General features: G+C 41.2%; 1 protein-coding gene across 1 annotated transcript; it reads left to right on the forward strand.

Moving 5' to 3' along the window:
- The first annotated feature begins 1,917 nt into the window (after positions 1-1,917).
- Positions 1,918-13,417, forward strand: zgc:112183 (ras-related protein Rab-37). The gene is made up of 9 exons (XM_028600298.1): positions 1,918-2,472; positions 4,071-4,181; positions 6,170-6,211; positions 7,805-7,871; positions 8,069-8,121; positions 8,559-8,624; positions 9,379-9,435; positions 9,552-9,628; positions 11,618-13,417. Exons 1-9 carry the CDS (start codon positions 2,362-2,364, stop codon positions 11,721-11,723), a joined length of 690 nt encoding a protein of 229 aa, XP_028456099.1. The 5' UTR covers positions 1,918-2,361; the 3' UTR covers positions 11,724-13,417.
- Positions 13,418-13,663: the final 246 nt, after the last annotated feature.

Raw genomic sequence — 13,663 nt, forward strand, 5'->3', positions numbered from 1 at the left:
CTGCAGCATGAATCAGTGCTGTTCTCCAGTGGGGCATGTTGCATCTTCTCACTGCATTCATTACGACCCTTAACACCCTGTGTGTGTGTGTGTGTGTGTGTGTGTGTGTGTGTGTGTGTGTGTGTGTGTGTGTGTGTGTGTGTGTGTGTGTGTGTGTGTGTGTGTGTGTGTGTGTGTGTGTGTGTGTGTGTGTGTGTGTGTGTGTGTGTGTGTGTGTGTGTGTGTGTGTGTGTGTGTGTGTGTGTGTGGTTGTTTGTGTGTATATTCATGGGAATACAGTATACTTGTGGGGTCCGGACAGTTTTGTGGGTCCAAAATGCTGGACCGGGCCCCACAACTTTAAATGTCTGTTTGAGGGTTAAGACTTGGTTGTAGGATTAGGGTTAGAATTAGGTTAGGGTTAGGGTAAGGGTTAAGGTTAGGCATTTAGTTGTGATGGTTAAGGTTAGGGAAAGGGGCTAGGGAATGCATTATGTCAATGAGAAGTACCCACAAAGATAGTGAAACACACTGTGTGTGTGTGTGTGTGTGTGTGTGTGTGTGTGTGTGTGTGTGTGTGTGTGTGAATGCTATGATTAAGCTAGTGTGAAGACAGCACTGCTAATGAAAGGCATGGCAGCAGGCTGTTTTAAACAAGAGTGATTTAATGTTTTGTGACACGCGTGGTTGGTTTCACTATGTTCAGGCAAAAAGGGAGACCGAACAGGAAAGACGTACGGCTCATTTAATGGATGATTCTTCAGCTGATAACTTTGGCTTTGTGTCACTGCCTTTAGAGCAGCACTAGAAGGCAGAAATATGTGAGATAGTATAAAATAGGCTTTGCCATTTCGCATTAGCATAAGATTGTGGTGGTGTATGATTCATGCTTAAAAAAAAAACAACCCTGCAGAAACACAATAAGTCACTCTGCTGCATATGTGTACTGGATTTAAAGTCAAGGGTAAGACAGACTCTGATCATTTTCTATTTTCATCTTTTATTTTTTATTTTTCTTAAATGCAGAGAAGGTAAACATCTTCATTTTGATATAATCTTATTATAAACTCTCACCTTTATTTAAAGCTTTTCAGCCTCTTTTCAGATGCACTTCTCTTTACTGATTTCTTATAAACCATAAATGATAAGGCAGTGGGTTCCAGTCAGGAACAAACAGTAAATCTGAAAACTTCTTTTTGACCCTAATCATAATGAAATCAACCATTCAATCAGCTCCATTTACAAATGCACCTGTTCATGTCAGAGGGGTGAGATGTTGCCTGCAGCTGCCCGTGACAGAGTGATGAGTTAATATCTTCAGACAAGAGATTGCATGTCAGTTATATAACATAAATCATCTCTGACCATGTGTCATGAGTCCTGTCACCACAGAGAGGAGTTGAGCCCTTACTCGAACACTGGGGGGAGACAGACACTGCAGTTTCAGACTGTTGCACTCGGTGAAACCGTTTTAGATATGTAGCCTATGCCATGCTAATTCAATGAAGGGATATTGATTATAGAATCATATGTTCTTGACAAGAAGAGACTTGGATCATTGTTTCATTTGTTTCCCTGCTGTGATGAGGGACTTTTATGAAAAACAAATGGGTTGATAAAGAAGCTACAAGAACAAGAAAGGATAGGAACTACTTTATGGTAACATAAGATGGTCTTGTCCGCATTTACATGTTTGGAAAAAGGTTTTTTGGACCGGGTTTGTGTGCCATTTTACGCACCAAGAACAGTTCTATCTTGAGTAAATTCACGTCAAGTGTATTTAAACTAAATAGACTGTCACAGTTGAGCATCTCTCTGCATCTCTCTGCTCTCCTCTCTGACCCTCTCAATGACCGAGCACCACCTGTGGCGGATGAGTCCGCCATCAGCGCGCCTGACCCCCCCGGCAGCTGTTATTGGGGACAATTTTAGCCTGAATAGACACTGGTGGTTTCACTCATAAGAAAAACACAGTTGTTAGAGCTGTCGGCATCCTCTGCGTGCTCAGATAACCACCTGGCCACGCCAGGATGCAGAGAAAGGTTTCCGCCTGCTAGTCATCAGACGCCGATGCTCTGCCAGCCACTGATTGTTTTGCAAGTTTTTTGACCTGTCGCATCAGTGCGATATTAAAGGTGTGATTTTTTTCTTTTCTTCTCTCTCTCTCTCTCTCTCCGGAAAGCGCCTTGTGATCATTTTGTGGCCACGCGCAGTAATGCGAGCAGAGGGGCTGGAGGCTGGCGGAGACCGGGACTGAGTGGCGGAGATCTGGCAGACACCGCGCGCGTCTTTCTTTGGACACATCTCGGAGATAACTGGGGCTTTGGATTTTTTCTTTAGCCTGCGCTTTTTTTCTCTCCTTCCTCTCCCCTTGACATTGCGATGTCCACAAGGAAGACATCGTTGACGGACAAGCAGGCTAAAAACGGAACCTCAAAATATGTGTTGGAGAGATGCGCTTCTGTTAACGAGTATTATGACATTGCCTTCAAGGTGTGTATTTCTGTCTCGTCTTGTGCGTTGCTTTTTGTTTAAGTTTTTTGTTTGCGGCGCCGCTTGTGGAACAGGTGTCTACAGTACTGGAGGTTTAACGCAGAAACAACTGTGGAGAATGAGCTTTACTGAGTCAAACACATTGAACTAACAGTTGATTAGTCTGTCCTTATGTGTTCTCCCTGTTTAAACGGGCAATGATAGCTAGTCATCGATTTGATTTGAAGAAGTCTCTCTGAGCCTTTAAATGTCTCGAGGGTGCTTTGTCCGCCCTTACTGACATAGGCAAATATTTGCTGAGGGTGTACTTGTTGCTCCATCCCATTAAATATTTACAAGAGCTGCACAGGCACACCTGTAACTGTCTACCACAGACCCACCGACAGAAGACAAAGTTAAATTCAAGTTTAATTGCGTTGTTATCTATGAACACTGTATGTGCATGCAGCTGTGACTCACTGTGTAAATAAAGGTGCTGGATGGATTGTATAATTGCACATCCTGTTGTTGTTGTTGTGCTGATTAGTTTTGAATGCACAATGATGAGAGATTCAATTGCAGATTTGGTTCATTCAACATCTTGAGTCCTCTCTGGAGTGTCACATGTTGGTGGCAGCTCAGACATACAGTGGATCACAGCACTATCTTTAGTTGCATTTGCCATATTATAACATTAAAGTGCTCATATTATGCTCATTTTCAGGTTCATAATTGTATTTAGAGGTTGTACCAGAATAGGTTCATGTGGTTTCATTTTCAGAAAGCACCGTATTTTTGTCGTACTACACATTGCTGCAGCTCCTCTTTTCACCCTGTGTGTTGAGCTCTCTGTTTTAGCTACAGAGTGAGGCATCGCACTTCCGTACCATCTTTGTTGGGAGTCGCATATGCGCAGTAGCGAGGTACGGACTACTAGCCAGTCAGAAGCAGAGTATGAGCATAGACAGTAAAATTAATGGATAAAGCGATAGACTTGCAACGGAGACCAGTGAAGGATATTAGAAGCACTTTTCCGGTGATGGCTGAGCGTTACTGCGCAGCCTCCAACTGAGCTTGCCGACGTAGATGTGACGTGAGCAACCTGTCTGAAAGAGAAATCTCAGTCATTCCCAATCTCAGCACAGGCTAATTATTGCTAACTAAGATGCTTGTTAACATTAGTAATTAAACTAAACAGCTAATGCAAGTCGAAACTGCCTGTGAGCTTCTGTACTACACGGTAATTTAAGTACCTTTGGGGGTGGACTTTGGTATTTTTCACTTTTGTAAACTTATAACTTATACAAAAAATATATATAACATATATTATTGTATAACACAATAAAGGAAAGGGGAAAAGCCAAAAAGCATAATATGAGCACTTTAACTGAAATCTTACCAAAAGAAGACATTGCACAACATCTGACTCAAACATCACAATCCCAGTTGTGAAATATTTTTCCTCGCTCAGTTGCAAAATAATTTATGCAACACAGCTTTGTTCCTCTTCAGCGGAGACTGTAATTCTTCACGTACAAGCTGTCAGTCATGTTTTTTTGTATTTTGTTTTGCCAGCTGTAACCTGTTGTCCTTCTTCTCTGGTGGTGGGTTTGCTCTAGGTGATGCTGCTGGGGGACTCGTCCGTGGGGAAGACGTGCGCCTTGGTGCGCTTTAAAGATGGGGCATTTCTGGGAGGCAACTTTATATCCACCGTTGGAATAGACTTTAGGGTGAGAGAGATGCTATCGAACAGTCTCGCAAAATGACTCATTATACTGTTTGTTATTGTTTGTGTTATAGCCTATTCTTGTTACTATTATGAGGGAACATTTAGCATCTTAAATAACAACCTAATGATAATTTACAAAGCAACAAGGGATCCACTTGTTAAAGTGACTGCGGCCCAATTATCACTTTATTTCAGCGCAGAACACTTTGTCATTCTGCGATGATGGCACCAAATGTACAAATCCTCCCACCAATCAGTCAAGTTCACAGACCACTTGTGCTGCGAGGCTCTGTGGATGGCTTCATAAATGCCTTGGCAGATGCCTGCCCACGTCTCTGTCTCCTGGAAAGATTGGCTGCAGCTCAACACGGTCCTGGAGGAGTCACACTGCTGACAGACGAGCTCCTACCTAGTCACATATACCGCATGTGCACACACACACACATAGACACACACACAGACAGACCCACGCAGTGACTCTTGCTGAATTCAGAACTCAGATTTCTACTGTAAATCTTCCTCTGCAGGGATGAACATGAAAACAGGCTGTTTGGAGTGAGTGTTTTGACCTGCTGTCAAGGCAAAACACTTACACTAATGGCAGTCAAGTAGATCCGGCTTGAGGAGGAAATTGTGTTGCATTAGTGATGTATTGTCTTCTTTGGATGAGGGTGTAGACAAAAGAGAGCGTAATGGATGTCTGACAGCTATATGGACGTTGTCTATTCAGAAGCATGAACAGGGACCGCAGCCAATACACATTCATAAAAAACATTAAAAAAAACGGAACTGACACTGGTTTACACTAAAGTTCATTGGGGAAAAAAACATGATGGGTTTACTGTCACAGTATTCATTCAGAAGAAGCAATTTCTGTTTTCTCACTTATTTTCATGAAAAGGGGCAAAGCTGCTTAGAAACCGAGTCATGTGAGAGGAGCAGTTGAGTCAATATGCTGAGGTTGTCTTTTGTGCATGGATAGGCAGGCAGGCAGGCAGGCTGTTGTGGCAGCTTGTAACATGGCCGGTCTATTTTCGGCATGCTTCCTTGTAGCAGTTACTCAGCATGCAGGCTCCTCTCACGTCATAATTGAGGGTAAAAATGGAAACCCATGGCAACTAATGCAGGGGTTGAACCATGTCCATTTTGCCTTGGCAGAGGATTCAGAAGTTGGCAGATTTAGCTTTGCACACATTGCAGAGGTTGCCTTTGTTACTGTATAACTCTGTCTGCATTTATTTTGGGTGCCTTTCTGTTGCGTTCACAGAAAAGGTCTAGGCTGTTTGTGATGACCTGTCACTGATACGGAGTTCTGAAGTGATAGAGGAAGCGCTGCAGAATATTTGCTATGACTAGCTAATGTTCTGCAGCACTTCCTCAATCTCCCTTTGGCGGTTTTTGCTGTGCAGAGTTGAAATGAGGTTGTGACCTGGCCTGTTCCTGTTGCAGGTCATGGTAACAAAAATAACCCCCAGCCCCCATGAAACAGACCACGGGAGAACATGTGTTTCTGTTGTTGCATGTTGGAGCATGCATGTTAAAATCCTGCATGTTACCTCAACCTTTATTTGTACTTCACTCCTAATTCAACACTTCCAGTCACTACATTTAGCTTTTTTCTTTAGCAGTGTGCCTAACCTATTTTAAGCCAATCTTTTCTCTACAGGAAATCAGAAGGCACCCCTATGGGGCTGAAGGAAATAACGGGGGAGTCAGTTGTTATGCTGCGAGTCGTCGTTCTCGCTGTTGTGTAATTAAGTCTAATCCCAGGACCTTGTTGTTGTGTGGGTGTTGCAAATTACTTTCTCTGCCAGCATTCAAAGCCACTTTTAGTTGATCTTGTTTCTTTTATCACATGCTGAGTCCGTTAAGCTTTTTTTAGTCTGCCGTGATGTTCCTCATTCATTTCTGTTTAGTTTTTCACAGCGCTCCAGTCTTTAAGGCATATGTTGGATTGTCAGACTCTCACAGCTCTTCTCGTTTCTGCAGAATAAAGTGGTGGATGTCGACAACCTGAAAGTCAAACTCCAGGTGAGAACATGGGCCTTTTCTCCAGACCTGTCTTCATTTCAGTTCACCAAATGTCAAATCATCTTGGCAGCTATTGACCTGTATATTGGTTGTGGTAGGTTATGTAGAATCAAAATGAATCAGAAAAATTTATAGTTGACCTCAATATGCTTTACAGTCACTTGACAGTCATTGTTTGCCGTGCCAAACCAGTCAAAGTCTCTGATATTGTAGTAAAAGGAGCAAATCTGCAGGGTTATGTGCCAGCAGCAAGCTGTTAATCTAAGGCACATACCCGTCTATCATCAGAACCTGTTCATTCAACACTGAGTGGGAGGTGCCGAATTTAGATTCCTCTGCTAGCTTGAGTAAATCCTTACATTTTTCGTTCTTGCACGGGCCTTAAATGTGATAAAAATCCTGTTATAAATTCCAAAATAGACTTTACTATCACGAGTCTATACTATAGAATGAAAATATGTAAAAGCTTTTTTTTGTGATCAAATGTTTTTATTCAGGAAATACGTAAAAGCTGAAGTTGGCTTTCAAATTTTTAGGTTGACTGGATAAACACTGTAACAGATTAATAGGATGTAATACTGTCATTTCAGGTTAATTTGAACCAATTATTACATAGATATAACCTAAAAACTGCACTCTACTAATATGAGGAAAACACAGTAACAGCAAACACAGTGTGTTCTCTCAGCTTTCCAACTACTATTTAATAATTACCTTGATTTAATTTATTGATTTAATTGAATACATGTAAATATGTGATTTAAAGAAGCTTAACCTTCAAATCAAGACACCACTAGAGTCAATAGCCTGATGGCAGTTATTGCTAGTTTACTAAGCTAGCCTAGTTAGCTTACCTTTTAGCCTGTTTTCATTCTCTAGGACCAGCTTTACCTTATTTAGGCCCATGTCTGAATAACTAAACTAGCAAGGTGTAAGTTCATCGAAATTGATGTATTTCAATTATAGGAAACAGCTACAGAACAAAAAGTAAATGTAGCTTTAGCATCCAGTGGTTTCACGGTTTGGTTTGTTTTTTACCTGTTTTCTGCCGTTGTTATTTTTGTTACAGATAAATGGCATAGACAAACAACATCAAATCAAAATCCAGTTTTAACAAAAATGTTAGTAAATATATAGACATTTGGCTTGTAGACAGTATAGAGGTATGTTTCTGCATTAGTTGTTGCCTGATTGCTGCAAAGATGTTCAGTTTCTGTGCTATGCAAAGCTAGGCTACTTATCTTCTACTATCTTATACTTATATCTACTTATTTAGCTTCAGCAGCTAGCTGGGGCCATCTATCTATCTGACCAGCTGGAACCAGCAAAATGTGGCTCTCTTGCTTTGACTGTTGGTTGGGATTTTTTTTGAAAGCTATTTTCTAGATTTGTTTTTTTATTCTATGTCAAAAACAAGTCAGATTATGGTCTTATATTCTTGTAGTATAAGTATAGTTCCTGCATTTTGGCTTTGTCTGGCGGTATAATGGTAGGCCCTATTCTTTTACTGTAGCCGTTGGCGGATTGTTCAGGAGGTTCAGTTTTTCGCTTTCCCACGTTAGCTGCTGTGTAATTATGTGGTTTGTTACGCAGATCTGGGATACAGCTGGCCAAGAGAGATTCCGAAGCGTAACGCACGCCTACTACAGAGATGCCCAGGGTGACTTTTGCCTTTTTATATTTTCACTTCCTTGTGCCATGTGTGTGTGTGTTAGTGTGTGGGAACAGGTGGTGTAAGGGTGCAAGCTTGCTGAGATGTGTACTTTTAAGTGTGCATAGAAAGTGTGTGTAGGTGTTGATGTGTTTTGCCTAAGACTTTGTGCAGTAACAATAAAGGTGTTCCGTTTTCTTTCACAGCGTTACTTTTGCTTTATGATATCACCAGCAAGCTGTCGTTTGACAATATCAGGGTAAGCTTGTATCAAATTACTTTCCCTTTCCTCGTTCTCTCGTTCTCTCGTTCTCTCTTCTCTCTCTCTCTCTCTCTCTCTCTCTCTCTCTCTCTCTCTCTTTCTTCTCTCTTCATTTTCACTTCCTAAACTCTCTCAAGCTGAACACTCTTTCTGTTTACATGCAAAGTACTGTGAGGACCTCCAACATTTTCTCTTTGGAAATGACATGATGTTATCGTTTGCTTCGCTACACAGTTTGCAATTTCAGTAATGACAAACAATAAATGTGTTCAAGGATAACAGTGTCTGAGTCTCACCATGATTAATTGGAGGATGGTAATAATACACAGCTCAGGAGGAGAGTGAAAATGCAGATCCTAAGTGGTGGTATTTGTTTTGTTAATAGACTAATCTCCCCCGCCTTTTGTATCCGTCTTTCTTTTCTACTTTCAAAGGCTTGGCTGACTGAAATACACGAGTATGCCCAGAAGGATGTGGTCATCATGTTGCTCGGCAACAAGGTGAGCAAAGCTTCCTTTTTTGCGTTACATAAAGATCAGGGGGATAACTAGTTTTACATTTTCAACACATTCTTATCATACTCAAACAGTGAATTCTTAAAAGCCAGAGAAAATGTCTCCGCTGTTCAGCACATGCATAAAAGGCAAACTCTCACACGCTTATTTTAGCATTTGCGAGCGATTTGCGGCCTTAGTTCTGTTTGAGTGTCTTCATTGATTTATGTTTTTGTCTGTGAGAAGAATTTCCCTGCGGCCCATTTACAGAATCCACATCAACGCATTCATTTCTCACCCTTGACACGATGTAATTTGATCATTGTGACTGGGAAGAATACATGAATGAATCAATTAAACCATTTCCTCCACAATGCTGCTGGTGATGAAAAGAGAGAATTTCATGTCTCATTGCAGCCAGTAGTCATTGCTATATTTCTAAGCTCCCTCTGGTGGCTCAGACTGGACTCGCCCTTCTGCAGGGTCAGAGATGTCACACAGCAGCAGCTCAGATCATTTGCTGTGAGAGCAGCAGGACTGCCGGCATCAGTCTGTGGGAGCGCTGCTCTTCTGCCAGAGGTGGAGTTTCTGACATCTCATCAGTCTAAAGGAGCTCTGGCTCAGCAGCTGGCGGCAGATAAGAGGACGTGCGGCTTGACACGATGGTGCATCACTATAGCTAATGGCATGGTGAATCTGTGACCCCCCCCTCATCGCCGCTTTTATGCATTGTTTTCTCTTCCCACTGCTGTCTTTGCAGGCAGACATGGTTGCAGATAGGGTCGTGAAGAAGGAGGATGGAGAGAAGCTGGCAAAGGTAATGTATGATGGCTCCATGTGGTCATATTCTCAACAACAGACACTGACTCTCCTCACCCGTCTAATGTTTTTTTTTTTTTTTTTTTTTTTTTTTTTTTTTTTTTTTTATCGTAGGAGTATGGTGTACCATTTATGGAGACCAGTGCGAAGACAGGAGTCAATGTGGAGCTGGCCTTTCTTGCTATAGCAAAGTAAGTCCTGAAGCAGAACTGATGAATATTTTGATTGTAGCAGTGGATGTAATGACTAAGTGTAATGTCAAAGGTGTAGCTCAGAGAATCACCACCTGACTCTGCAGTTCTCCTCAGCTCTGCAGAGCCTTTCTTTTAGCTCTTAGTTTTGGCTTCCCGGCCCAAATTGTTAATGTTTAAGGTCCACTCAGCAGGCAGCTATTATCACTGTAGAAGCTCTAAAAACCCACTGTACACTCCCTGCCCAACGTGGCATACAGTTAGCGACTAGTTGCTGAACATAGTGGAGCATTTAGCAGCTAAATAGCCCGATGATTTACTCACGAGTTGGTAAAACAACTAAAAGAGAGTGAATATTGGCCAGAAACACGGTTCTAAATGAATGGTGATGTAGCTTTGCATCTGCTGGATATAATATTATAATTTCATATTATAATATAATATTTGTGTGTTTATAGCGTGTTGCGCGGCACTCAAGTGAAAAATAAAATAATTAATGCAGGTTTAAGAGGTTTATGATCAGATGCTAATTTGGCCTGCAAGCCTAATATTTCTAACTCTATTTTGCCTATTTGCGATGCACAATAGAATTTTTCCAACTTTGTGGCAACAGCTCTGGGAAGACCCTCTTCTGTGTGTTGTTGTGCGCTGTGTATGCACAACAGGAGAGAAATCCCTGAATAATCAAATACAGGGGTTTTTAATGTCAGAGACATGATTGGTTAATCGGTGATGTGCTGTTTTTCTAAAGAGGCCTTGTAGAAAATCAAATATCACAATAGTTGTGGCCAAATACCTCGATATCGATACCGCAACGATATTGTAGTGTTGACTATTGTTGCTTTCACAAAATATTTACAGAATGAGAGTTTTGATAAATAATCATCAGTAATGTGGATATAATGACTAAGTGGGTAAAGGTAAATAATAGAACAGTTACAACAGTCTGGTAACTTCAGAAAATGACACCACTTTACTGTAATGCAGCCTTTAAAACCAGGAGAAGATAACACATATGCCATATTACATTATCCAAAATCTAAGACGATAGCTAGTCTCATATCACAATATCGATATAACATCAATATATTGCCCAGCTATACCAGTTTTTGTTCATGTTTTGATTACAAGATGCTGGAAAACAGCGACAGGTGGAAAGTCTGTAGAGTAGCCCTTTCTCTACGCCCCACCACCCACCTAAATGAGAGAAATAAAACAAATACACTCAGGGATCATACAGAGAAGTCATTTGCACTTTTCTAATTTCCAGAGTCATTTACAAGTCAAGTGATCCCCAAAACAAATATTTTACGCCTCAAAGGCTACATCTTCTTTTAAACAGTCCTTTGCAGTGATGAAACCAATTGTGCTAAAAAAGAAAGTGCACTTTTCTTGTAGAAGAAAGGCCAAAATGAAATGAGGTTTCACATAAAGGGTCTGTATTTTAATCTGCGTATGAAATGCATACTGCCCACATATTGTTCCAGACTCTTGTCTTCTATTTTTATACTTTTCTTTGACTTGGCATTAATGCTCACAAGCCTCCATCTGATTCCTGCAACTAATACATTCTAATGGTTTTTAGCTAATTCCTTGCCTGTTCCTGTTGACTCGTTATAATGGGATTTTGCATGTCTGTGGCTCCCCGTGGATCTCTGTGTAATTTCCTTGTGCAAACACCTTTCTTATTGAAAGGCAAGAAATGTGAAAATGATTGTCATTTAGTCTAAAAATTAGTGTAGTGATTGTAGTGTAGTGTGTGATTTTCTGTCTTCATGTGTATTTTAAGTGAATGTTAGATTAAATGAGTCATGCCAGAGGCATTTTGATTAAATCTCAGTAGCCTACAGATAGTTGTTTCTCTCCCTCGCTCTTTTTTTATTATTATTTCTCTTCCTTTCTCATTTTCTTAATTTGCTCACCCTGTCTGTGCTCCATCCCACACATCCACCTCCTCTGTTTCTAACTTCCTGTGTCTTTCTCCATCAGGGAGCTGAAGCACAGAGCGACACAGCAGCAGAATGAGCCCAAGTTCCAGATACACGACTACATCGAGTCTCAGAAGCACAAGTCTAGCTGCTGTGGACTCATGTAACTGATCCTGATCACCAGGCAGAAAGAGACACAGAGAGAGAGAGAGAGAGAGAGAAAGAGAGGGAGGCAGGGAGGGTGTGGGAACGATATATATATATAAAAAAAGTCAGCTCTCTTACGAAAAAGCCAATGCCAGCACCAAACCTGACAAGCAGACAACCTCGCCTTCTCCACTGAGCTTTTAGCTCGAATGGAAAGTTAATCTGGATTGGCCGCCATCCCTTATCTAAAATGTGAATTTAAATCTATTTTATGTCATGCGTAGAAGTGTTTGTGGTCTTTGTGGTGATAGTTGTATTAAACTACAAGTCAGGAGTTGCAATCTGAAATGCTATATCCATCTGCAGGGACAGACATATATATTTATCTTTCTATTCCGCATAGGTGGAAACTCAACATTTGTGAGTTTGGATGAAAAATATGGCACCCAAGTGATTTGTGTGGATCCAAAGAGTTTATTATTTGGGCAGAGGAGATGTTCGCGCTCCACATGGGCAGACACATTGCACTTAAAGGGTAACAACACCCTCAAATGGAGTGTTGTTGGAGTGTCAGTACAAAATATCTATCAGTTTTCCATGGGCTCATGTGATGTGTTTACTGCCACTGAGGAGAAATAAATCTGGCTCATGTACAGCGTTTTTTGGCACTTGCTAATGCTAATGCTAGCAGGGGTCAATAAGCATAATACAACTCGGAGTCTTGTCTATTTTGTCACAGTTAAAGAGGAGCCAGAGAATATGGCTGAACCAAACATTCAAATCCGAGCAGACAAAATACCTGTATAAATATCATATGCCAACAAGAGTCTTTAGGATTTATGAGTACTGCACATAGTTCAGAACCCAGTTTGACTTCATAGTTTTCGGTTGCTGTTAAACTGAGCTTCAGTAACGTAACCTTGTCCACAGTGAGCTTAATTACTTGGGCTCTGTTAAGTCCTGCGGCAGAAACTGAAGTCCGGCCCTATTCTTAGAACTGTCGCCTTTTTTTTTTTATCTTGCAGTTTACAGGCCCGACTTTTGATAAATGGCAGTTTTATATGAACAATCAATACGATTGTTGATGTCGATATAGCATTTTGCCCTGCAGCTCTTACTTGGTTTCTATCTTGACCAGGCTGTGAACTGAATCTCTTTAGCCTGTTCTTTGATAATTCGTGTGCGTTTGAGAAGTGGACTTCAGTGTCACAGTCAGATTGTAGCTAAAATGATTCCATCTGTTCACATCTGTACTGCTGTTAGATAGAATAAAGCCAACTTTTTAAGGGCGCTCGCCCACTGTGGGTCTGTCTGTACTACATTCAATTCAGGGCCACTGAAACTTCATTCAAAGTACTGTACATGTAATAGTGCTGGAGGATCATCCCAATGTTGCATCAGGCTTCATACAAAATGATAATTCTCATTATTTTCACATCTTTGGTTTGAGATACCTAAGCATGCTATTTGCCTTTAGCATTCACACACACAGAGGGCACTCCCAAACATTGTTGTGTCTCCTTTAACGATGGATGTTGCTGTACCGAAGCTGTATTTGCTCATGCATCGTGTAACTCGTTTCTTTGTACAATGTTCATTATGAATTGCTCGACGTCACATTTGTCCCTCTTCTGAGGCGTCACAGTGGGAGTGTCACAAAGTGCCATGAAAAAGTGCTTTGTTATCATGTTGTATAAAAAAAGTATATTTTGTATGTGGTGTTGTTTTATTGAAGTCAGTCGTGTGTGTGTGTGTGTGTGTGTGTGTGTGTGTGTGTGTGTGTGTGTGTGTGTGTGTGTGTGCGCGCGCGCGCGTGTGTGCATGCGTGCGTGCGTGCGAGGAGTGGGAGTTACAGGATGTGCTGAGGTTAATGAGCCACTGTGTGGCAGCAGTTACCCTGTTTATTTAGTATGTTGCACTATAAGAAGTGTTTTAGCAATTAGACAGGCTCAGCACACAG

This window comes from Perca flavescens, chromosome 15 (genome assembly GCF_004354835.1).
Source record: "Perca flavescens isolate YP-PL-M2 chromosome 15, PFLA_1.0, whole genome shotgun sequence".
NCBI lineage: Eukaryota > Metazoa > Chordata > Actinopteri > Perciformes > Percidae > Perca > Perca flavescens.

What these genes read in the sequence shown, in the direction of transcription:
- zgc:112183 (XM_028600298.1), top strand. Translation starts at nt 2,362, where the DNA reads ATGTCCACAAGGAAGACATCGTTGACGGACAAGCAGGCTAAAAACGGA. An exon ending in CTACTACAGAGATGCCCAGG is followed by an intron (nt 7,872 to 8,068) that starts GTGACTTTTGCC and finishes TTTCTTTCACAG; the next exon opens with CGTTACTTTTGCTTTATGAT. An exon ending in TCATGTTGCTCGGCAACAAG is followed by an intron (nt 8,625 to 9,378) that starts GTGAGCAAAGCT and finishes CTGTCTTTGCAG; the next exon opens with GCAGACATGGTTGCAGATAG.